Raw genomic sequence first — 25,886 nt, 5'->3', positions numbered from 1 at the left:
TGATTAAAGACAAATCATGGGAAATTTCAAAGCTCTGCCTGGTCTTAAATTGGCTATATAATCTTCTTCCCCCAAATGCCACATATCAGGGCATGTCTACCTCACATGACAAAACCTCCTCTGAGGCTCTCATCCTTCCTGGCCTGCAGAAGCATATTTGCCATTCTACGCACTTACAATGTCACTGTATTTTATTCACCACTCCCTTCTAATGAAATGCTCCCACATACACATGCAAGCCATTTCGCTCACAATGCACTGGTAATGCGATGCTTCTGAGCCTTTCTCAGGGAACAATGATTTACAGCCAGCAGGAGAGTCAGGCTGAAATCAGGTGCACAGGTTCCTGAATGTCACATAATTTTACATTTAGCTATGAGGGAAATCTGCTTTCAAATTATGCATTTGGCTGCATTTGAGGTTGGGGTGCAGTTACAGGAATTAATTCTGTAAAAACAGCACCTCTTTAACAATATCTATTACAGGAAGGAAATGCCTTATTCAGATGAATCGTTTTAAGGATCTTTAAACTTATTCAGTCTTTTAATTGTGAAACTTGGGAGAGGAAGAATGATTTAGAGGACTAAGAACGGCATGGATGAGCTTTACAGTTTTTAACCTTCCCTTACCTATGATTTTTTAAGTATAAAATTCGACTAGATTATAGTTTTAACATTTTTTGTACCTTTGGTCTCTCATTTATAAGTTAACTGTCTAAATACCGTTCTGAGGAAGGAAATTCTGTGAAGACAATCTAATGTCAAAAATTTAATAGCCTTAAAAAAAATAATTGAAGTCATTTATTTTAGGCCTACCTAGTTAGTCAGTGATTGAAGTCATAATAGGACCCCACATCTTAGATTCCTAGAACTGTGTTCTTTTTTCACAACCTATAAGATTGTCCATTCTAGGCTACCAGAAAAGGCTGGAATCACAGATCATAGGCTGGAAGGCCCTCTACTCAAATTTACCTAAGAACATATTTCTCTCCCACTCCCCCAAGAACACACTGCCCGGGAAGTTAAACACCCAGCTCCTCAGTCTATTCTCCAAACTGTGGCCAAAGTGATCCCGTCAGACGATGATGACGCTGCCCTCCCGCAACCTTCCATGGCCTCTCATCTCCCAAAGAATAAGACCCAAACTTTTTTACAAAGGCTTTCCTGATCCAACCCCTAACAGAAGCAGTTTAAAACTCACATACGTGAGGATTTTAATATTATTAAAAAAAAAAAAAAAAGTTTACTCCTTCCAGTCATAGTCTACACAGCCTCAAAATGAAGTGAGCTGGATGGACTTCTCTAATAAGCATCACCTTTGAAACTCTCATCACAATTCTAAAAATAACAGTTTTCGTTTTGTGGTGATAAAATCTATCTGCAGCAGAAGGTCTTAGATTTTTACACATGTAAAAACTGGACCAGTATCTGAACAATGAGATTCCCTAAAAGGCTCTTAAAAATAATCATCATCAAGTATGAAGACCCTACACTGATCTTGGGATTTTTTAGGAAGAATACCCAGGGGAAAACACGAGCCCATAAGTCACATTACTATAGGTGTCACCAGTATGACAAGATGGCTTTCCACTGGGTGTAGATACACTTCAGTTAATCATTACCTTGTCCAAGAAAGCATTTCCATCCTTTAGGGACCAGCCAGGAAGATTAGACAGCCTGGGACTGCAAAACAAAAGATTAAATTATCCTAAATAGATTATAATCCCCAGTGATTTCATGGTGAGTGTACTGTCTCCACAAAGTTAAAAACAGTTTGAAATTACTGGCAGCAAATCCTCACCCAAAATACTAATCAAAAAGATGAAAAATAACCATGTGTATCAAGCTCAAGAATTACGTGGCAATGGAACAATAAAAAGATAAATAGTTTAGCACTAAATTGGGAAAATTTTTAAAATGCTATTAACAAAGAGGAAAAAGAAAGATGAGACACTAGAGCATTTACAGTTTTCCAATTACTGCCCTCGACTTCACTTTGCTTGGGTTTGACAACAAAAGCTTGAGGGAGTATGTTCATTGCAGCATTATTCACCATAGCCAAGAAGTGGAAGCAACCTAAGTGTCCCTCGACTGACGATTGGATTAAGAAAATGTGGTATATATATACAATGGAATACTACTCAGCCATAAAAAAAGACAAAATCGTCCCATTTGCAACAACATGGATGGGCCTGGAGCGTATTATGTTAAGTGAAATAAGCCAGAAAGAGAAAGACAAACACTGTATGATCTCACTCATATGTGGAACATAAACCAACACACGGACAGAGAAAACTGGACTGTGGTTACCCGGGAAGTGGGGGTGGGGGGTGGGCACAAGGGGTGAAGGGAGTCATATATGGGGTGATGGACAAACAAAAATGTACAACCCAAAATTTCACAATGTTAGAAACCATTAAAATATCAATAAAAATCAAAAAAAAAAAAAAAAAAAAAAAAGCTTGAGGGAGGCCGAATGGGAGCATCATATTGTGAATGAGAAAACAGACTCAGGGCCGGCCCCGTGGCTTAGTGGTTAAGTGCGCGCGCTCCGCTGCTGGCGGCCAGGGTTCGGATCCTGGGGGCGCACCGACGCACCGCTTCTCCGGCCATGCTGAGGCACGTCCCACGTACAGCAACTAGAAGGATGTGCAACTATGACATACAACTATCTACTGGGGCTTTGGGGGAAATAAATAAATAAATAATGTAAAAAAAAAAAGAAAACAGACTCAGAGGGGTCAGGTGCTCTGACAAGAACACTTAGCTGCCTACCAGCCAGAATTCACCACAAATAAAAATACCTCAATTCTAGGCAAGTCTACATTCTGGATTCACCGCTTACAAAAGGATTAGCCACTTGTCACCTGCAGCTTGAGTTTCCAATTCTGGAAAACGAAGCTAGTTTTCCTAAATGTTACAAAATGACACCATATCTAAGTGCATAATTTCTAGAAGGTAAGGTTAATTTCACATATATGTTACATTAAAAAAGTCTCGATTCAGAAATCATTCACTTCTGGTAATCTCAGGATTTTACTGTGTGCCATTAGTTGACCAGAAGAATTATACTGGAGGCTGAAAATGCAAATAACTTGGAGAAAAAAAAATATTGGTAAAAAGAAAAACTTAATGACTAAGGTGATGTGTGAAGAAAAGCACATCAGTAGAACGAGCTGGATGACAAAAGGATTTTTGCACTTCACCACAAACTTAGTCTGTGAAATAAAAATTAAGGGCAAGGTAAGGGTTTGGGATTAAAAGACTCTATAATCAGAAACCAAATTAATGTATAGTCCCTTATGCTCTTGTCAAAATAATTTTATCAAATTCTGACTTTGAAATTAGGTGACAGGTATAAAAGTCAAATAGAAACATAAATTTATTTTGTGAATATTTGTCAATCTTCTAGGAAAGGTTAAAAACCTGAATAAATATATATCCATCTAATTTTAGAAAAAAAGTGAGAATTTTGGAAGTAATTTTAATTTTGACATCATTCCAAACTTACAGAAAAGTTGTAAGAATATAAGTACAATAAAGTCTCACATACCCTTCACCTAGATTCTCTGTTTACATTTTCCCTTTACTAATCAAAAAGTGAGAATTTTGGATTTCATACTTGAGAATGAAATGCACTTTATGAGGAAAATTAAATTTAGTTGGTATAAATTATACCGAATAAACTTTGTTTTTTAAACTCTGGGATTTTTCTGCTCTAACCTCTCAGGAAAATATGCTATTAGAGTTAGCTGTTTAATTCCCATCTCATTTCATAGTCACATATATGTCTTCACTTATTGATTTCTTACTTCTTGAAAAATATATTTACTGTCAGATCAGATTAAAAAATCAAGCATTCTAAAAAAAGCGTAATGACAAGATAATGTGAATTTCGCTCTCATTTCATGCACGCTAACTCTCTAAAAGAAGGTTGTAAATATCCACTTCACTTTACAAAGAGAACTGATCAAAGGACACGCATTCTGTCTGTTCCACATCAGACACACACAAATCAGCCTTCAAATTAGAGATGACTGATTCAGTCAGTTGTCCTCAACAAATGATTAGAAATGGTACACTCCTTTCTCAGAGAATAATTATTTTTTTAAAAAGTAAAATTTTCAAGTATTGTGATTTTAACTCTTGGTAAACATTTTTTTATAACATCAAAGCCTTCTATGAAACTCCTGTAGTTATTTTGGATTTGAGAAATTGCTAGTAGATGGGACCGAATGCTCAAAGGAGAACATGACCATGTTATAACAACAGTGCCAAAGATGAAGGGCCACAGAAATGTGTCACCAAATGGCAAAGGGATGCTGACTATAGAGATGCAACTATTTGGTTACTGACTTCCAATGAGTTAATGACTAAACAATAAAGTTAGTACACCTTAAGCTACCAAAGGGGAAGGGACTTATTACTTTGCTCTTTTTTTTTTTTTTTTTTTTTTTGTGAGGAAGATCAGCCCTGAGCTAACATCCATGCTAATCCTTCTCTTTCTGCTGAGGAAGACCGGCTCTGAGCTAACATCTATTGCCAATCCTCCTCCTTTTTTTTTTCCCCCCCAAAGCCCCAGTAGATAGTTGTATGTCATAGCTGCACATCCTTCTAGTTGCTGTATGTGGCACGTGGCCTCAGCATGGCTGGAGAAGCGGTGTGTCGGTGCGTGCCCGGGATCCGAACCCGGGCCACCAGTAGTGGAGCGCATGCACTTAACTGCTAAGCCACAGGGCCGGTCCTACTTTGCTCTTAATGATTACAAAATTTGTGTACATTTTTTAAACAAGGAAACAGAAGTCTCTTCACAGAAACCTATGTTAATAAAATATGGAAGGTGATGATATTAGAAAAATTATGATTATAGATGAACATATCTTTGCATCCACTACTTAACAATAATTTCTTAGAAGAAAAGGATGCCATTAAAATGTTATAGTCAAGAACAAAACATATATACACAAGATCTGGTTTTTTTGTACTTATTTTCTTTAAATAATAGGTAAAATATTCCCATAAGTAAATAAATAAATAATCTAATGCATTTAAAAGTAATCTATCACCTAGAAAAATAGTGAAAGGTAGAATGAACATGATATTCATTTTCTCTTTATATTTTTCATTTTTCCAATTTCCTAGTTTGAAATGTATTACTTTTAAAATCAGAAAATGATAACGAAAGAGGCATGACTACATTCATTCATTCAAAAAATATTTATGGACGTTTACTCTGAGCAAAGAATGCAAAGTTCAGGGACATGACAGTAAATAAAATAATCCTTGCATTTTACGAGTTTGCACTCTAGTATGGGGAGATAGTACAACAATTACAACAGAGTAGAATAAAACCTATGACGGGGTAAGCAGAAGGTGCTATGGGTTCACACACAGAAAGGGCACTTTTGACAGAGTATAGTGATGTGGGAGAGCAGGGAAGAGGAGTTATGAGGTAAAGATGGAGGAGGTCTTTCCAGAAAGAGGGAACAGGGGACAGCCTCATCATTTGGTGTAGTACTGTAGGAGAATGAGGTGCTCATCTTCACTCATTCATTAATGAATCTTTATTTATGTGTCAAGCACTTGGGTGCTGGTGACATGACCATGAGCAAAATACATCTGTCCTCCTGAGGAGGTAGGAAAGACAGACACACCAAGGAGCCACACAAATAGAGAACAAGATGTTAAAAATGATGAAGCAGTATAGCACAAAGTCCCACAAAATTTCCGAGGGAGGGACTGGTCTAGGCAGCATCAAAAGACTTCTCTGGGTCTATAGTGATTGAGCTGAGATCTGGACAGTAGCAGAGTCAAGGGGAAACTGGGTCAAGGGGCAGGGTTTGGAGGGAATAAAGAAAGAAGACAGCTACAAGGCCCAATACTTTCCTCCATTCATTCTCACCTGCCTTTGGCATAGACATCTTACATAAAAGGTTATTCAAATGAAATTTCAACCAGAGTCCCATACACTCCCCCCCACAATCCAACTAGAATGCCATCTCTATGTCCTTCCTATATAGAAACTATAGTCATAAATGATCTGAGGAAATCTGATCTAAGATCTGAGATCTAAGAAACTCTTCCAGATTAAAGGAGACTAAAGACATGACAACTAAATACAATGTGTGATCTGGAATGGATCCTGGACCAGTATCGTTTTTTTTCTTTTTTGCTATAAAAGACATTATAGTGAAATATGAATTGGTGTAACATGGGAAATATGAATAAAATATACAGTTTAGAAACTAGTGTAGTATTAATGTAAGCTTCCTGATTTTGATTATTGTACTGTGGTTATGTAAGAGAATGTCCTTCTTCTTAGAAAGTAGGCATTCAAGTATTTAGATGGTAAAGGAGCATCATGTATGTATCTTTCAAACTGGTCAGAAAAAAACTATATGCATACATGTAAAGAGAAAATCATAAAGCAAATGTGATAAAATGTTAACAACTGGTAAGGATAATTGCAAGTTGTCTGTACTGTTCTTGGAATTTTTCTGTAAATCTGAAACGACTTTAAATAAAGTTACACAAAAAAATGACCCTGAATTCAGACAGGGGCAAGATCAGAACTGAAGAAACCGGTTAAGAGGCTTTCGCAGTAATGCCTGTAAAAGATGATAATGAATACAGAAGCACTGAAATGAATGGATTCTAGAGCTATCCAGAAGGTAAAAACAACAAGGCTTAATACAAGATTGAATGTGGAGAGCAAGGAAGAGGGGCATAACTAAGTTAACTCCCAGTTTTCTGGCTTTTATAACAGGATGGCATTCACTAAGATAGGGTAATGTGCAGGAAAACCAGGTCTGCTAGGGTCTGTTCTCCTCTTCTGCACCAAGTCTACTCACGAACTCAGTTTGGGGCATGTTGAGTTTTCAAGTGCCTTCAAAGGTACATCCAAAGACAGAAATTCAGTAGACATTTTGGATATATGAATCTGGAGCTCAAAAGAGAATTATTAACTGAAGATACAAATTTGCAAGTTATTGTTTGGATGGTCATTGAAGTCCTGAGCATTTATTAAATGCCCTTGGTGGAGACTCTGATGGCCAAGCACTGGATATTGAAGAATTCTGACAGATGATGGCAAGTTAGAGGAAGACGAATCTCCAAAGTAAACAGAAGAGGAAGAGTCAGAGAAGTAAGAGGAAAACCAGGAATGCATTATCATGGAGGAGAGCGTTGCTGAACGATAGATGAGGATCCAAGTAGGACTAGGACTCACAAATGTACATCACAGATAATGACATAGAAGTCATTTGTGACTTTAGTGAGAGGTGTTCTAGAGCATGGTGTGGGCCAAGAACAGATTGGAGAGGAGTTATGAATGCTGAAGGGGAAAGAGGAATTGAGATAAGGTTAAAAATTTTTTTTGTCATTTTAAGTTAGAAGTGACTGAGTATAATTTGGGAAGGACTAAGTCAAGATGGAAACGTTCAAGATAAAGGAATGATTACAATTAATAGCGAAATGACTCTGAGATGGTAAGAAGGGTTGGAATCCAGAGAAGATAAAGAATTCATTCATATGACAAACATTTACTGAGCAGCCACTACATGCCAAGAACTATTTTAGGCACTGGGGATTCAGTGGAGAACAAATAAAATCCCTGCCCTTATAAAACATCCTTTAGGAGTCGGCCTGGTGGCTTAGTGGTTAAGTTTGCACGTTCTGCTTTGTCAGCCTAGGGTTCGCAGGTTCGGATCCCAGGCGTGGACCTAGGCACTGCTTATCAAGCCATGCTGTGGCAGGTGTCCCACATGTAAAATAGAGGAGGATGGGCACAGATGTTAGCTCAGGGCTAACCTTCCTCACCAAAAAAAAAAAAACAAAAAAACATTCTTTTTTTTTAAATTTATTTTTTAATTATTTATTTTTTCCCCCCAAAGCCCCAGTAGATAGTTGTATGTCATAGATGCACATCCTTCTAGTTGCTGTATGTGGGACGCGGCCTCAGCATGGCCAGAGAAGTGGTGCATCGGTGCACGCCCGGGATCCGAACCCGGGCCACCAGCAGCGGAGGGCCCGCACTTAACCGCTAAGCCACGGGACCGGCCCCATTTTTTTTTTTTTTTTTTAAACTCCCCCCCCCCCACAAAGCCCCAGTAGGTAGTTGTATGTCATAGCTGCACATCCTTCTAGTTGCCGTATGTGGGACGTGGCCTCAGCATGGCTGGAGAAGCGGTACGCTGGTGCGCGCCTGGATCCGAACCCGGGCCGCCAGCAGTGGAGCGCGCGCACTTAACCGCTAAGCCACGGTGCCAGCCCCCAAAAAAACATTCTTTAGGGGAGAAGACAGACAATATATAAACCAAATATGTACATATAAAGTAATGATAAGTGCTATGAAGAAAAATAAAGCAGGATGAGGGGATAGAGAGGGACTGGGGATAGTATTTCAACCAAGTATATCTCATGGGTTTCCGGCCTGAGCAAAAGAGGACACTTTGTAAGCAACTATATGGGTTGCCAATCATCCCACTAGTAAAACCTCCCTCTGAGAGAAAAACGGTGACAAGGGGAAGAGAGAGTGAGAGTGGATACCACTGCTGAGCCAGGGCTGTGAGAAGACAGAATTAGGTAAAGACAAGAATGAACAGGAAAGGGAAAACATGTAGCTAGGACTGTCTGCCCAATTCAGGCTTTGAATAACTAGATAATTCATGACCTCACAGAGCAAGTAAGCCCCCTTTTAGAAACTCTCACAGTACCTTGTATTTTATTTTCTTAGCAATTATCACAAGTATATAGTAATTTTCTTAACACAAGTATAATAAAATCTTCAACTGTGTAATCCTTTCTCCCTTGACAGACTATAAGTTCCATGAGGAAAGGAAAGTTATCTTGTTCATGTCTACCTCCCCTGATCCAGTGCAGTGCAGATTCTTAATAAACACCAAAAGAATGAACGTTTTAATCTTTGTGGGGAAACAGATAATAGTATCAGGCTATTTTAATAAGAAATAAGCTGTCAGTCATTTTTGTAGAGAAATATTTATGATGCCTACAGTTCTTGAACCAATTGTAAACATATATATATATATATACGGATTGTCAATGTATTTCTAAGTGCTGAGTGTGATTATAACTGAATTTTATCAGCTTTGCATAAAATATAAGCTGGAATTATCTCTGACCTTATCCCCATCATGTTATTGTATCCCTTATCTCAGAAAAAAAATCAATGGTTGATTTTTAATTATATTTTTTCTAGATGGTTCACAGGGTTATCATTATGAAAAATCATTGCACACACTGATGTTTTCAGCAGTGAATGAGATACATTAGATGGTTTACCTAGCTTGCTATGCTTGTAAGCTCTTAAATCTACTTTAAATAGCTTTTCTGTCTCCCCTCTTATACATGGTATCACTTTTTGCTGTTGGGAGTATATTTGCTTCCAAAGTCACTCACTTCTCTTATAAATTGCTGCTTCTAAATAACAGAGAGCTGGGAAAACCAATTTCCGAGACGAGGTAACAGTCAACAGTGCTGATTGTAGGCCTGGGGTGATCTAACTGCTTTAAGACATGGTCTTTGGCTTCATATATGATTCTGATGTCTACAGCTGACCAGTATGAAAATAATGCATAGATACCTATCAAAAAGAAATGTCGGGCTCTATGATGTAAAATCCCTGCAAAGGCAGTTAAACGATTCTAAAATTCAATTCTTGGACTCATCAGTTGACCATTTATCAGCTCTTGTATGAATTAGCAAGAAAGATGAAATATATATGACCTCACTTGCACTGAGCAGTTGCAGGAAGATTTTACAGAAGCTTAGAAGAAGTTATAATAAAGAAGTCAATCAATAAATCAATACAACATTTTCCATCAACCTAGCCAAAGGAAATTATTTTGATGAAGGACATTTTTTTTTTGTCTCTACGTGTTTATTTTTGTTATCTACTACTACTTAATGAAGGAAATCATACGGTATTTGACCTTCTCCCTCTGACTTATTTCACTTTGCATAGTACCCTCAATGTCCATCCATGTTGTCACAAATGGCTGGATTTCATCGTTTCTCACAGCTGAGTAGTATTACACTGTGTATATATACCACATCTTCTTTATCCATTCGTCCCTTGATGGGCACTTAGGTTGCTTCCAAGTCTTGGCTATTGTGAATAACGCTGCAATGAACACAGGGGTACATGTATCTGTACGCATTGGTGTTTTCAAGTTGATGAAGAACATTTTTAATGGAACAAAGAAAACTTAGGACAACACACAAGGTACTGGTAATCTTTATGCTAATAGATACCATTTTTCAGCAAACGAAAAGCTCATTTTGTCTCAGATGCATCAGCACATACCTTTGAACAAGTGGCAAAGGAAGGAAATTCAAGGTGGAAGTCATGTCCAGTCCACAGTCCAACATAACGGTGGTTGATTTGAATTTCAGCACATTGCATGGTAAGGTTGGGTGCCCCGACAGGCAATACTGAAAAAAATTAAACCATTTTTATCAATAATCAATTATAGAAAAAGCCTAAAAACTACAGAGAATTAAGTAAAACTGATCATCTTCTCTCATAAGAAAAATGTGTAAATTCAGCTAACTTTCTATGTTACTTCCTCCCTTTTACAGCTCTGGATACCACTTCCCTTAGCAGTTAAAATACTCAAAAATGTCACTTCATACTCAATTTTTTGTAGGGTACCAAGTTATATCTCAGGCGAGCACAGTTTTGGAGAGGCCAAAGCTATTCCAAATAGAAGGGTTCCAGGCTATAGTTATCTGCCCCACTCTCACATGACACTTTCAAATTTCCACTATCCCATCATATCTAAGTATTGACTAAAGCTGTGGAAGTCAATCAAATTCTAAGCTGGATCCTCAAACTGTGCTATAGGTTAGGTTTTCTCCTCCTGTAAATGAGTCAAGTGAACTTTCCTCAAAGAAGAAATGGTTGGGAAGGGTTAACCAACAAACATCAGTAAGGGGCTCTGGCTCAGCCTTGTCAGAAGAAATGACTCAAAAGGACAAGCGACTTCCCTGATGTGCAGATACTAAGCAGGAGTGAGGGACACCTAGTCCCAACCAATCAAGAGTCGCTTGCCTGTGGCAGCAGACCTCAGAAGTCAAAGGAGCACAAGCCACAACAGCGCATTCAGAGGAGAGTGATGAGGCAAGACAATATACTGACCTCAAACATTTCTCATGTCCTCCTCAGTGTTGTGGGGATGACAGATATGCTACACTGAAAATTATTTATATGGAATGTACTCTGTCACCTTTCATAATTCTATTGCTGCTCTGAAGAAAACAAATAAAGAAGAGGGAAAAGATCTTTTCCCCCACTTTTAAAGTCATTTCATAGAAGTCTCCCTTGAACAGCAAAGCCCAGAAAATAGAGGAATCAATGTTCCGAATCCCTCAACAAGTACATTCTTTCTTTCTGATTTAAGTACAAGTTCAGCACAAGTCAGGGTAATGCGACATCAATGTCTGGCCCCACATGGCCACAGTAGCTCAGGCTGTCTTTTCAGGTATTTGTCACTCTGTTGGTTCTGTCACTGAATAAATTTCCCACTTTTTTCCAGAAGACATTACAGGGACTGATGATTTTTTAAAACAGCATGTTCTAAAAATGATAAGGCCAAGAGCCAAGAAATTGTGGGTATTTTGCAAGCTGCTTCTTTATTCCAAGTTTATGTACGATGATTATATTTTCCAAACCAAAATTCAAAACTCATGGTCTGAAAGGGTACAAGATTACTTATGACGAAAACAGTATAAATTATTGAAAATTGTAATTGTCCTAAAAATTATTGAAAATTGTAATTGTCCTAAAAAAGTCCAGGAAGCATGATTTGGGTAATAATACTTTACACAAATTCATTCTTTGATAGATATCAGGAATACAGAAAAAATTTTCCTACTAATTAAGGCAGAGATATCCCTACCCCCATTCTCCATCTGGCTCCCTATTGCTAGTTTGGTCTTTATCCCTATCTAAGAATTACTTGTTAAAGATAAACTATCTCAAAACAAACACAAAGCATCATGTTAAACTTACCCCAAACATAACAAATGTTCTAACTAATAAGAGCTTTCCTATATTTCTCATTTAGAAAAAATAAGGTATTTAGGGAAAAAAAAAACCCAAAAATGAAATGTATATAATGGCTATTTCTGGGTGGAAAGGTTATGGTGTAATTTACTTCTTTCAGCTTTCTGTATTTTGCCAACATATGACAATGAGCATTTACTACATTTTTATAATCAGAAAAAAAATATGATTAAAACAAAACTGAAAATTTAGCCACACTGAATGACAAAATCTTTATCTTTGTCTTTAACTCTAAATTATAGATAACAAGTTACACCGAGGACAGAAGATTGACATGTAAAAGCTGCTGCTCAAAAGACTTCAGCCCAAAGAAGTTAGCTGAAAGAATTTACATTTGCTCCTGTCATCCAGGGATAAAGAAAGGTGAAGAACACTTTATAGGGGCCATAACTGAATGGAAGCAGCAGTTTCAGAGCATCAACTAAAGAAGTAGCAGACCTTGATCTCACTAGCTCCATGTTTATGGATGAGGAAATTGAGCTTTACACAGTTTGAGCGGCTTGTCGGAGAAGAGTCAAAGATACACAGCAAGGTCCCCTGACTCCAAAGATCCTGCTCAGGCTTCCCAAATTGCACCACTCACTTTGAGTCAATTGTCTGTTGAACACAGAGTGACTGGTAGAGGGACTGGTAGAGGTTCACACAACCAGTAAATGAGGCACCTGCAAGGTTCCTGAAGTTTGCCTGTCTCCAGGGACACTCTTTGCACGTTTCTAATATGCTGCTGCAATCATCAAGCAGGTTATAACCTAGGGAGGGTTATGAGACTAACACACAAAAACACTAATCATGTGATTTTAATTTTAAAATTAGAAATAAATCTATATTACAAAAAGTTTAAAAAAGTAGCAGAAAGAAAAATATTACCCATAATCATTTTTCTATTCCCTGTCTTTTTGCATAATTTGTAAAAGCTGGAATTTTAGTGCACATACCACTCTGTATGGCGCTTTTAAAACTCATGACTATGTTTTCTTTGTCCATGTTGCATTATACTTCATTTTCATTGGCTGCCTAAGTAAATATATCATCACTTGTTTAATCATCCCCCTACTGGTGAACATTTAGGGTTGCTTCCAGTTGCTCTATTACAAACATGCCTGTGGTGATCACTTTAGTGTTTAAGGCTTTTTCCATATTGGACTATTTCTTTAGAGGATTCCCAGAAGTGGCATTAACTAGGTCAAAAAAATATGAGCATTTTATAGCTCTTGAAATACGCTGCCAAAATACTTTCCAAAAAAGGATGTACCTATTTACAGTGTCATCAGTGATGTATCAGAAGATCTATTTCGTTGCTTATTCCCATCAGCATTATGGTCAAAATCATTTAGAATCTACACCAAAATTCAGCTGTAATGTTAGTAGTAGCTATCTAGAAGCAACTAAACGGCTCTAAACAAGAAAGTCAGCTACTTGATAAATGGCTTTAATTTTGAGAGGCAGTTTGGAGAAATGATTTAAGGCAGGGGGTTCGAAGTAAGACTGCCTGGGCCCAAATTCTGGTCATGCTCATTATTAATGTGTGATTTGGGGAAAGTTACTTAACTTCACAAAAACTCAGTTTTCTCATCTGTAAGACGTGGTAATAAAAGCTGCCCTCCTCAAGTTGTGAGGACTAAATGAATGGATACAGCACCTGACACATGGCACGTGCTCACTGTTAGCTGCTATAGTTATAAAATCATTAAGGGGCTGAAGAGGCCACCTAAAATTTGGGGGCAATAATTTACAGCATTTTAGAGAAGAAATTCTATTCTGTAGTAGCATTCACTAATGTCTTTGACATTTGTGTCCCACAAGACTAAGTAAAACGAATGAACAATTTTACAAATATTGTCTACTGCTAGTTTGCCCTCCAGGAAGTTAGACTCACTAGCAAGTACAGAAGTGAATGTTCTAGCCAACACAAGGCTTTACAATTTTTATTTTTTTCTAGCTTAACAAGCACATAGTAATGCTTTCATGTTAATCTTATTTCCACTTAACAACAAAGTTGCAGGTTTTTCTGTGTGATGATTTACTATCTATATTTCCCTGTGTGCCTGTTGATCTCTTTTTTCACTGAATGAATGGAATCTGGTTTCAGAACTTATATATGTTTAACATATATAAGCATTATTGGTTCTGATTCTTCATTAAGATGTACATAGGTATGACTTTTTCCTTTTTTTCTGGTTTATGCTTCTAACATATGAGGACTCATCTGCCACAACTGTTGAAAAAAACTGTCAGCCATTATCATTTTGAATATTCTCTCTCTCCCATTCTTTCCAGTTTCTCCTAGTGGAATGTCTATCAAACGTATCTGTAATGTTTCATTTTACTTTCCATCTCCGTGACTATATTGTCCTTTCATATTTTAATTTTTTGCTCTGTATACCGCATTCTAGGTACTTTCCTCAGCTCTATCTTACAGCTTGCTAATTCTTTCTTTAGTGGTGTCAAATCTGCTATTTAACTCAGGTACTGAAGTTTTCTTTTCAATGGCTGTTTTTCATTTCTAGAAGTTTTCTTTTTTTAAAAAATAGCATCTTGTTTTTTTCATAGGTTTGATATCTTCATATGTGTCTTTAATTACTTTAACGTATTAATTTTAGAATCTCCATCAGACTGTACAATTGCCTGAAGTTCTTGAGAGTCTTGTTATGCCTGCTGATTCTAACTCATGGTCGATTTCATTACTGTTATTTTAAAATTCTGGATGGTGAGTCCATCTTTGATGGGGCTATATCTGTCGGAATTCTATGCAGAATAGGTTGCGGCAGGTTCCCAAGAAATATCACCATCCTAAGATCAATTTTTATGTTGATGTCTCAGCTTGAATATCTATACTACATAGTGGAGGGCCGGCCCCGTAGCCTAGTGGTTAAGTGCGCGCGCTCCGCTGCTGGCGGCCCGGGTTCGGATCCCGGGCACCCACCGACGCACCGCTTGTCAGGCCATGCTGAGGCCGCGTCCCACATACAGCAACTAGAAGGATATACAACTACCTACTGGGGCTTTGGGGGGAAAATAAATAAATAAATAAAATTATATACTACATAGGGGAGCATACAAATCAGACTTTCAACACTCAAAGTACTGGCCAAAGCTCCTTTCAGAGACACTCTTCCTTACCGACCTCATGAGCAAGCGAACGATATTTTTCTAGTACTCTTTTCCTTGAGGTACATAGCTCTTTGGAATTTCTGGTTACTGATTTTGAAACACGTGTTTCTGAATATTATATCTATCACTAAGACGACTCACATTTTGACCTCAGGTTTCAGCAAATCTACTACTTTAAAAAGTTGCTATCAAGACAAAAATGACAACCAGCCAACTTAACCTCAAAGAAATCTTCAAAACCAACATGAATTACTATAAACTTCATGGGAAAAAAAAAAAACCACAAGAATTTGGCAAATTAGTATATTTGGTAAACTTGGCAATTTGGTCATAAGGCAGACTGAATTTTAGTGAACTGGCTTTGGGGAATAAGTCTATCTTTTGCAGAAAGAACCATGGACTAAACCATCATACATGTTAGCCTTTCCCCTAGTCTTGTTTAAAATAATTATAATACATATAGTTATTATGTATGGTGTTTATTAGGTGTCAGGCACACGGCAAGAACTTTACATTTAACTCCTTTAATCCTCCCAAGAACACTATGAGGTAGGAACTATATTCCCATTTTACAAATGAAGAAAATGAGGCAGAGATTATAAAACTTGCACATGGTCCCAAAGATGTAAGGGCTGTGCCAGAACTTGAGCCCAGGATATTGAGATCCAGAGAGAGTACACTTAACCTCCACTGCATGCCACGCTACAGAGAGAAAGGAATTGTCAGAGACCAAAAAAATAATTGCTGCGATGATGTGCTCTAAAAGGCCACACTTCAAGTTGATAAGAATGTAGACTGAATTTATAATCTAGCTTCGAACAAAAAAAAATTAATTTGCTGGCTGAGGTAAGTTGTAAAGCAAAGGTCCTAAGTAGATTAAATTATTAAATTGGTCTGTAATCCATCATAAACAGTAATTTTTTGGGGGTTTTCCCTTCCATTCAAAAAAAAGGTGATAGGATTCTCTCACTATAAAGTAGTTTTACAGCTGAAACCGCCTTTAAATATCTGTAATGTAACCTATAACCTTTAGGCTGATGCCTAAAAGCCCTTTAATCTTGTTTGGGAGAAGAGCACAGTACCATAAAGTAACTGTTTTTTATAGGCAATAGTATTAATGAAATAAGTTGTAAACGACATCACCAATTTTTTCCCCCTTTTCTCCTTTCTCATTTAAAACCAAATCATATATCTACTGAGAAGACCTATGAACAAAAAGAAAATATATTCAGTTTGCTTTTCTCCCTAGCAGGGGAATAAAGAAGTCACTTTGGTTGTTTCCAATTCAAATAAAGCATTAAAAAAATGCTTTAAGGGGGTTGGCCTGGTGGCATAGTGGTTAAGTTCACGCACTCCACTTCCGCAGCCCAGGGTTTGCAAGTTCAGATCCCGGGCGTGGACCTACCACTGCTTATCAAGCCATGCTGTGGCAGCAGTCCCACATATAAAGTAGAGGAAGATGACACGGATGTTAACCCAGGGCCAATCTTCCTCAGCAAAAGGAGGAGGATTGGCAAAAGATGTTAGCTCAGGGATAATCTTCCTCACCAAAAAAAAAAAAAAAATGCTTTAAGCAAATTGATTTTTGTGTAATGGTTTTGCTTCCTGGTACAACATTAGAAAATCTATTACTATAATTCACACATAAATGAATATAAGGGAAAACAAATCTCAGATTCAGAAAATGTATTTGAAAAAAAAATGAACACTGAGTCAAGGCAAAAACTCTTACCGAACTATAAATTGAATGGTATTTCTTTAATCTGATAAAGGGTTCCTAACCAAATCTTACATCATAGTTAATGATGAAGCATGAGAAACACTTACCTTAAAGTCTAGAACAAAACAAGGATACCCACTATGACTGCTTAAATTCAACACTATACTGGAAATGCTATATAATGCAATAAGACAAGAAAAATAAAAGATAAAATGATTAGAAATGGAGACATAAAATTGTCATTGTTCATAGATGATATGATTAGAAGATATTCTGAAGACCAACTATTACAACTAATAAGAGAGTTCATCAAGGTTGCTGGATACAAAAATCAATTTACCAAAATTAACTGAGTTCTTATATGCCACCAATGAGCAATTAGTAAAAGTAATAAGAATTAAAAATTAGAAAATTATTTATACAGCAAAAAATTAAAAGTATCATAGAATAAAACTAAAAAAAGAAATGTAAAATCTTTACCAAAAAAATTATAAAACTCTACTTTAAGGTAATGTTAATTGGAAAGGGAAATAAACTGTTGCAAAAAAAAGCAATTCTTACTAATCTACTTTTTTATGGAACTTAAGAATCCTTTGGAAGAGTCAAGGGCTAAGATTAGCTAAGAAAATATTAAAGAATGATAATTAGAGAGGATTTAAATTTTCCAATATTACAACTTACTATAATGTAATTAACAATAGCATGTCACACTGGGATGGCTAATGAACCGAAGGAATAAGAATAAACAGTCCAAATGATATTGAGACCAAAAAAAACAGTAGAAAGGATTAATGAAACAAAGAGTTGGTTCTTCGAGAAGATAAACAAAATAGACAAACCCTTAGCCAGGCTAACTAAGAAAAAAAGAGAAAAGGCTCAAGTAAATAAAATTAGAAATGAAAGAGGAGAAATTACAACAGATACCACGGAAATACAGAGGATTATAAGAGAATACTATGAGAAATTATATGCCAACAAATTGGACAATCTAGAAGAAATGGATAAATTCTTAGACTTATACAACCTCCCAAAATTGAACCAAGAAGAAATGGAGAATCTGAATAGACCAATCACAAGTAAAGAGATTGAAATAGTAATCAAAAACCTCCCAAAAAATAAAAGTCCAGGACCAGATGGCTTCTCCAGTGAATTTTACCAAACATTCAAAGAAGATTTAATACCCATCCTCCTCAAACTATTCCAAAAAATAGAGGAAGATGGAACACTTCCTGAATCATTCTATGAGGCCAACATCACCCTGATACCAAAACCAGACAAAGACAATACAAAGAAAGAAAATTACAGGCCAATATCGCTGATGAACATTGATGCAAAAATCCTCAACAAAATATTGGCAAACCGAATACAACAATATATTAAAAAGATCATACACCATGATCAAGTGGGATTTATACCAGAGACGCAGGGATGGTTCAACATCCGCAAATCAATCAACGTGATACATCACATCAACAAAACAAAGAATAAAAACCACATGATCGTCTCAATAGACGCAGAGAAGGCATTTGACAAGATACAACATCCATTTATGATAAAAACTCTCAATAAAATGGGAATAGAAGGAAAGTACCTCAACATAATAAAGGCCATATATGACAAACCCACAGCTAACATCATACTCAACGGGGAAAGACTGAAAGCCATTCCTCTGAGAACAGGAACGAGGCAGGGCTGCCCACTCTCACCACTCCTGTTCAACATAGTACTGGAGGTTTTGGCCAGAGCAATTAGGCAAGAAAAAGGAATAAAAGGAATCCAAATAGGTAACGAAGAAGTGAAACTCTCACTATTTGCAGATGACATGATTGTATATATAGAAAACCCTAAAGAATCTGTTGGAAAACTGTTAGAAACAATCAACAACTACAGCAAAGTTGCAGGGTACAAAATCAATCTACAAAAATCAGTTGCATTTCTATATGCTAATAATGAACTAACAGAAAGAGAGCTCAAAAAGATAATACCATTTACAATTGCATCAAAAAGAATAAAATACCTAGGAATAAATCTTACCAAGGAGGTGAAGGACTATACAATGAGAACTACAAGACATTATTGAGGGAAATCTACGATGACATAAAGAAATGGAAAGATATCCCATGCACGTGGATTGGAAGAATAAACATAGTTAAAATGTCTATATTACCTAAAGCAATCTACAGATTCAGTGCAATCCCAATCAGAATCCCAATGACATTCTTCACAGAAATAGAAAAAAGAATACTAAAATTTATATGGGGCAACAAAAGACCCCGAATAGCTAAAGAAATCCTAAAGAAAAAGAACAAAGCAGGAGGCATCACAATTCCTGACTTCAAAACATACTACAAAGCAATAGTAATCAAAACAGCATGGTACTGGTACAAAAACAGACACACAGATCAATGGAACAGAATGGAAAGCCCAGAAATAAAACCACACATATACGGACAGCTAATTTTCGACAAAGATGCTAAGGACATGCAATGGAGAAAGGAAAGTCTCTTCAATAAATGGTGTTGGGAAAACTGGACAGCCACATGCAAAAGAATGAAAGTGGACCATGTGCTATCGCCATTCACAAAAATTAACTCAAAATGGATCAAAGACCTGAAGGTGAGACCTGAAACTATAAAACTCATAGAAGAAAATATAGGCAACACACTATTTGACATTGGGTTTAAAGGAATCTTTTCGGATGACATGCCTACCCAGACTAGGGAAACTAAAGAAAAAATAAACAAGTGGGACTTTATCAGACTAAAGAGCTTTTATAAGACAAATGAAACCAGAATCAAGATGAACAGACAACCAACCAGCTGGGAGAGAATATTTGCAAAACATACATCTGACAAGGGGTTGATCTCCATAATATATAAAGAACTCACACAATTGAACAACAAAAAAACAAACAACCCGATCAAAAAATGGGCAGAGGAAATGAACAGACACTTCTCCAAGGAAGATATACAGATGGCCAATAGGCACATGAAAAGATGCTCAACATCACTAATCATCAGGGAAATGCAAATCAAAACAACACTAAGATACCACCTCACGCCCGTTAGAATGGCTATAATCACCAAGACAAAAAACAACAAATGTTGGAGAGGTTGTGGAGAAACAGGAACCCTCATACACAGCTGGTGGGAATGCAAATTGGTGCAGCCTCTATGGAAAATGGTATGGAGATTCCTCAAAGAATTAAAAATAGAGATGCCCTATGATCCAGCCATCCCACTACTGGGAATCTATCCAACGCACCTGAAATCAACAATCCAAAGAGGCTTATGCACCCCTATGTTCATTGCAGCATTATTCACCATAGCCAAGAAGTGGAAGCAACCTAAGTGTCCCTCGACTGACGACTGGATTAAGAAAATGTGGTATATATATACAATGGAATACTACTCAGCCATAAAAAAAGACAAAATCGTCCCATTTGCAACAACATGGATGGGCCTGGAGCGTATTATGTTAAGTGAAATAAGCCAGAAAGAGAAAGACAAACACTGTATGATCTCACTCATATGTGGAATATAAACCAACACATGGACAGAGAAAACTGGACTGTGGTTACCCGGGAAGTGGGGGTGGGGGGTGGGCACAAGGGGTGAAGGGAGTCATATATGGGGTGATGGACAAACAAAAATGTACAACCCAAAATTTTACAATGTTAGAAACCATTAAAATATCAAAAAAAAAAAAAAAAAAAAAGAATAAACAGTCCAGAAAGAAAGCACACACGTATCTAGGAGCTTGACATATGATAAAAGTAGCATTACCAATATATAGGGCTGGGAGAGTTTGCAACTCCCTTGGAAAAAATTACTTCGCACCACACACAAAAATTAATTCCAGATGACTTAAACACTTAAGATATGAAGATAAAAACTTTAAAACTTTTAGTGAAAAAATAAAACAAAAAAAGGATAATACCTTATCATTCTGGGGCAGTGGAAAATTTCTTAAGAGACAAAAAGGACAAATCATAAGAGAAAGATTAATAAATTTGACTACAGTACTTCAAAATGAAGATCTTCAAAAGACATCATTAACAGAGTGAAAACACAAGCCAGAGATTGGGAGAAGATCTTTCCAATACATGTTATTAAGAAAAGCACTGGTAACCTCTTCAGTATAAAAAATTCATACAAATCAACAACACAAAAAGATTAAAAAACCCAATAAAAATGAGGAAACATGAGTGGTCGATTAATGAAGATATGAAAAGAAGCTCAATATCACTAGAATCAGGGAAATGCAAAATAAGACAATAAGGAGCAAACCTTAGATTGACTAAAATTAAACAAACTGATGATACTAAATATTGGAGAGAATGTAGCAAAAATGGAGTATAAATTGGTATGATCACTCTGGAGAATAATTTGGCAATACCCAATAAGGCTGAATATATATATACCTTAACATATACTAAACTAATAAAAGCATACATGGGTATGATACGCATCGACTTGAGGAAAGCAGTAATCTCTGGAGAAGGAGGAAAAGTGAAGGCTGGTGAACTTAGCTATAGATATAGCTTATGTCTTTAAAAAGTGGGGGAGGGGAGGAGGATCTGATCCAAAAAAAAGAGGCAAACTATTAACATCTATTTAATGTTAGTAATGAGGGCAAGAGTGTCTTTTCTGTATTGTTATCAGACACTTCCGCTGACATCAGAATTATGTAACTATACCTTTCCTACTATTGTCAAAATTTGTAGTGCTATTTTCCTTATGACGAAAGTCTCAAAGTACAAAAATAAACCTAAGAGATCATAATGGATAAATATTTTAGTATTAGTATAGCATTTGCTGGTATACTTGTTAAGTTTCAAGGAACTGTGCTCAGTAGTGATAATGATTCATAATTTTCATTTTGATATTATACTTGCCCTGATGCAAAGTGAACAAGACTTAAAGCTACTAACACGGCAATGGAAATGGAATAAAGTGAGAATGCTACCTCATGAGAAGGATAATTCAACAAGATATGGCCTTGGCAGAAAGGAAAGAAGCAAAGATAGCTCCCACATTTTTAGTCTAAATTTTTGCAATTACGTTGGTACCTTTAATGAACTCCTTGACGCTTTCTAGTCTTATGAAGTTTGGCAAAACACTTCTCTAACAAGATTCAGCGAGTTTTCATAATTTTATGAGAAATTTTTCAAATTATATTGATAATCTAATTATTAGAAATGTTATACTAATATGACAGGTGTATTTATAATACATATATATATTCATAAAAATACACATCAATGCCAACACTTGACAAGGAATGCTAAAAATAAAAGTAGACCCTAGCTCAGACAGGAATAGGAATTGAAAATTTTATTGTATTCATTACCTTCACTAACAATAAGAATTATTGACAAATATTTTTTCTATCCAATATTTAATTAGCTCTTTCCCAACAACTGAATAAAGTAAATATTATTGATACCCGTTTGATTGTCAAGGCCCAAGATCATACAGTTAATAATAGACTGAATTTGCACTCAAACCAGCAGAAGTTCTAAACGCTTTCTCTTAAATCATTCCACTATTAGGAATAAGAAAAACTATGATATTGTACGATGCTAAGAACAACAGATTTATTATGGATAGGATAGTTGGATAGGAAAAAAATCCCAGAATCATAGAATAAAAGTGACTACAGTTTTTTCTAGTCACCTTTAACTTCTCCCTCACCATTGTTTCCCTGTTGTACTACTATCTAACCCATGCTAGATTACTTCTAAGGCAGACAGCTTGGAAGAGACGGAGATGGGAGACTATTCAATTAGTTCATTAAGACTACTGACACAGTCATTTCCATATCCCGGAGAAGTTGTACACTAGCATATTTTAATGTTTAAAATGTGGTATTTCCTAATGATAAAATCCACAATTTTTTTTTAATTTAGTTTTTACCCCTATGGTCTTGCTTATGCTCATCAGACTCTTAGCTTCCATAAGAATCATAAAGTATTAGGGCTAAAGGAGCCTTTGGATTTGAAATGGATCATAGAACGAAATGTAAGAACTAAAACAAAACTTCTGGAAAAGCATTGCCCAAGAGAAATACAATGCATGCCACATACATAATTTTCTAGTGGCTAAATTAAAATAGCAAAAGGAACAGGTGAAATTAATTTTAGTAATATATTTTATTTAACCCAATATATCTAAATGACCATTTCAACATATAATCAGTATAAAAATATTGAAACACTTTTACATTACTTTTTTTGCACTAAGTCTTCAAAATCTGGTGTGAACTTTATACACATAGCGTATTTCAATTCAAATACTACATTTTCATCTGAAATATCTGACATGCATTTAGATTTCATAAAATTTACAGTTGAAAAACCAGATCCACATACTCAAGTTCTTCCAAACATACTTAATTCCTTAGTCACATTAGTAACATTGTAAGTGTTTAAATAGCCACGTGCCGCTGGTGGATACTGTAATGGGCAGGGCAACTCTAGAAAAACAGAGGAAAATCTTTGTGCCTTGGGTTAGGCAAAGATTTCTTAGGTTAGACACAAAAAGCAAGAACCATAAAAGAAAACCCATAAATTGGACTTAATCAAAATTTAACACTTTTATTCTTCAAAAGACACTCTCAAGAAAATGGGAAAAAATATTTGCAAAATACATATCTGATAAAGAACTTGAATACAGAAAATAAAAAAAGAATTCTTACAACTTAGAGCACAAACAATGCAATAAAAATGGGTAAAATATTTGAAGAGGCACTCACTGAAGAAGACATATGGATGGCAAATGAAAAGGTGCTAAACCTTAGTCTTAGAGAAATACAAATTAAAACCACAATAAGGTACCACTACAACACTCTTACTAGAAGGGTCAAAATTAAAGACTGACAGTTCTGGCAAGGATGCAGAGCAAATGGAAATCTCTTACACTACTAGCATAATGCTTTTGAGATTCATCCTCGTTGCTGAATGTACTTATTCCTTTTTATTACTAAAAAGTACTCCATTATATGGATGTACCATAATTTGCTTATCCATTCACAAGCAGATGGACATTTGGGTTGTTGTTTCCAGTTTTTGACAATTATGAATAAACCTGCTAGAAACATTCACATACAGGTTTTCATAGGGGCATACAATTTCACTTCCCTTGGGTAAATACTTAAGAATGGTACTGCTGGGTTATATATGTTTAACTTTATAAGAACCTACCGAACTGTTTTCCAAAGTGAAAACTTATTTTTAGCTTAAATAAACCGAAGTCAGATTTTATGGCAAGGCAGTGCACCACAGCATCCAACATCTCATTTAACCTAGGCATGAAGTATTAGTTCTAACTTTGCCTCTAAACTGGTATTAGTCCAAAGGAATCTCTAAATCCTTGGGGCCTCAAATTTCTTCATCTGACAAATGAGACTTAAATAGATTATTTGTAAGTTCTCTCTCTTTTTTTTTTTTTCTTTTTTGTGAGGAAGATCAGCCCTGAGCTAACATCCATGCTAATCCTCCTCTTTTTGCCGAGGAAGACCGGCTCTGAGCTAACATCTATTGCCAATCCTCCTCCTTTTTTTTCCCCCAAAGCCCCAGTAGATAGTTGTATGTCATAGCTGCACATCCTTCTAGTTGCTGTATGTGGAACGCGGCCGGGATCTGAACCCGGGCCGCCAGTAGCAGAGCGTGCGCACTTAACTGCTAAGCCACGGGGCCGGCCCTGTAAGTTCTCTTTTAATACAAAAATATTGTTTCTCATTATTCCATCATTTCACTGGGTCAATCAAAACTCCTTTGTCTTTTATATATCCTGTCATCAGGATGTGTCTATGCCACTGTGTTCTTTTACAATTGACTTTCTGAAAATACAAGAAATTACACAATTTATAAGCTGAGAAGGGATTCTAAGATCATCTAGTCCAAAAATCTCTGTTAAAAATGAGGAACCTAGCTTTTCCAGGGCTTGTGAACTTTTCTCTGTACCAACACACCTGAGTATACACATTCACTGCCATCAATAACTGTAGCTCACTAGGAGACACTTGATGCACTAACAGGGTGTATAAGATTCTCAGCGTGGCAAGGAAAGCGGAGAGCACACTCTGTTGAGAATCCCTGTCTTATACCACACCATCCAAAGTTAAATTGGCTTCCACTAAACCCGATTTGCCTCATTTGGAACTACTACCCCTGCTAAGAATTTTGGGCCAGGCCCTCCAACACTCACAGACTTCTACAAATACATTTCAATTTTATTTGGTCATCTTTCACTTTCTTCCACTTTGTATCTTGATTCTACCTTGCAGGAGAACTGTTAAATATGCCAATCATACTCACTGTCAAACTGACTACACAGCTGGATAAAACAGAGGGATAATTTTCCACTTGAGCAGAAAATCCGTAGCATGCATGGTGAGAAGCCATGAGAGAAGCCACTTTCTGGTTGAAGGGTGGCTAGATATCACACACAGCTGGGTAACTGACACTTATGGCTGCTCCCTCCTGCTTATTCTGTCCTCTGACTTGGCTTTCTGTGAAAATGAGTAAATAAGCAGAGTGCAGTCATAAAAAGCAGCCCCCCCACCCCCACACACCAGAAGCTCAGGAAGGGTGGGAATGTTGACAGTAAACGTTAAGGGTGAGGGAGGGAAAATAGGTAGGAGTTGGCTTGAGAACAAACATTGTTGACTGTCTGGCACCAGAACTTTTAAAACGTTAAAAATAATTATAGTTGATGGAAAAACAGCACACAGAGCTATGTAAATGGCCTCATTTATGTAAATATACATAAATTTTTTTTTAATTAAAAAAATTAAAAGACTGCAAGCACATATATACCAAAATTGTAAAAGTGGTTACTGCAGAGGAGAGGGTAGTTGACCGCACTGGAACTTTACTTTCCACTTTAGATACTTCTGTACTCTTGACTTCCTCTTTTTTAAAACATTAACCAGATTTTTTTTTTTAATCAGAAAAACTTTTTTCATT

At 36.6% G+C, this 25,886-nt stretch overlaps 1 protein-coding gene across 1 annotated transcript in view; it reads right to left on the bottom strand.

The window, feature by feature from the left end:
- INTS9 (integrator complex subunit 9) overlaps positions 1 to 25,886 on the bottom strand; it is a 122,347-nt gene that overhangs the window by 77,598 nt on the left and 18,863 nt on the right. Inside the window, exons 2-3 of the mRNA XM_058550428.1 lie at positions 10,324 to 10,451; positions 1,622 to 1,682 (exon numbers count right to left, since the gene is read on the bottom strand). Coding sequence (XP_058406411.1) covers positions 1,622 to 1,682; positions 10,324 to 10,451 — 189 coding nt within the window. The remainder of the gene's footprint in view (positions 1 to 1,621; positions 1,683 to 10,323; positions 10,452 to 25,886) is intronic.

Source organism: Diceros bicornis, chromosome 11 (genome assembly GCF_020826845.1).
Source record: "Diceros bicornis minor isolate mBicDic1 chromosome 11, mDicBic1.mat.cur, whole genome shotgun sequence".
Classification (NCBI taxonomy): Eukaryota; Metazoa; Chordata; class Mammalia; order Perissodactyla; family Rhinocerotidae; genus Diceros; species Diceros bicornis.
This window is presented reverse-complemented; position numbering and strand designations above follow the sequence as displayed.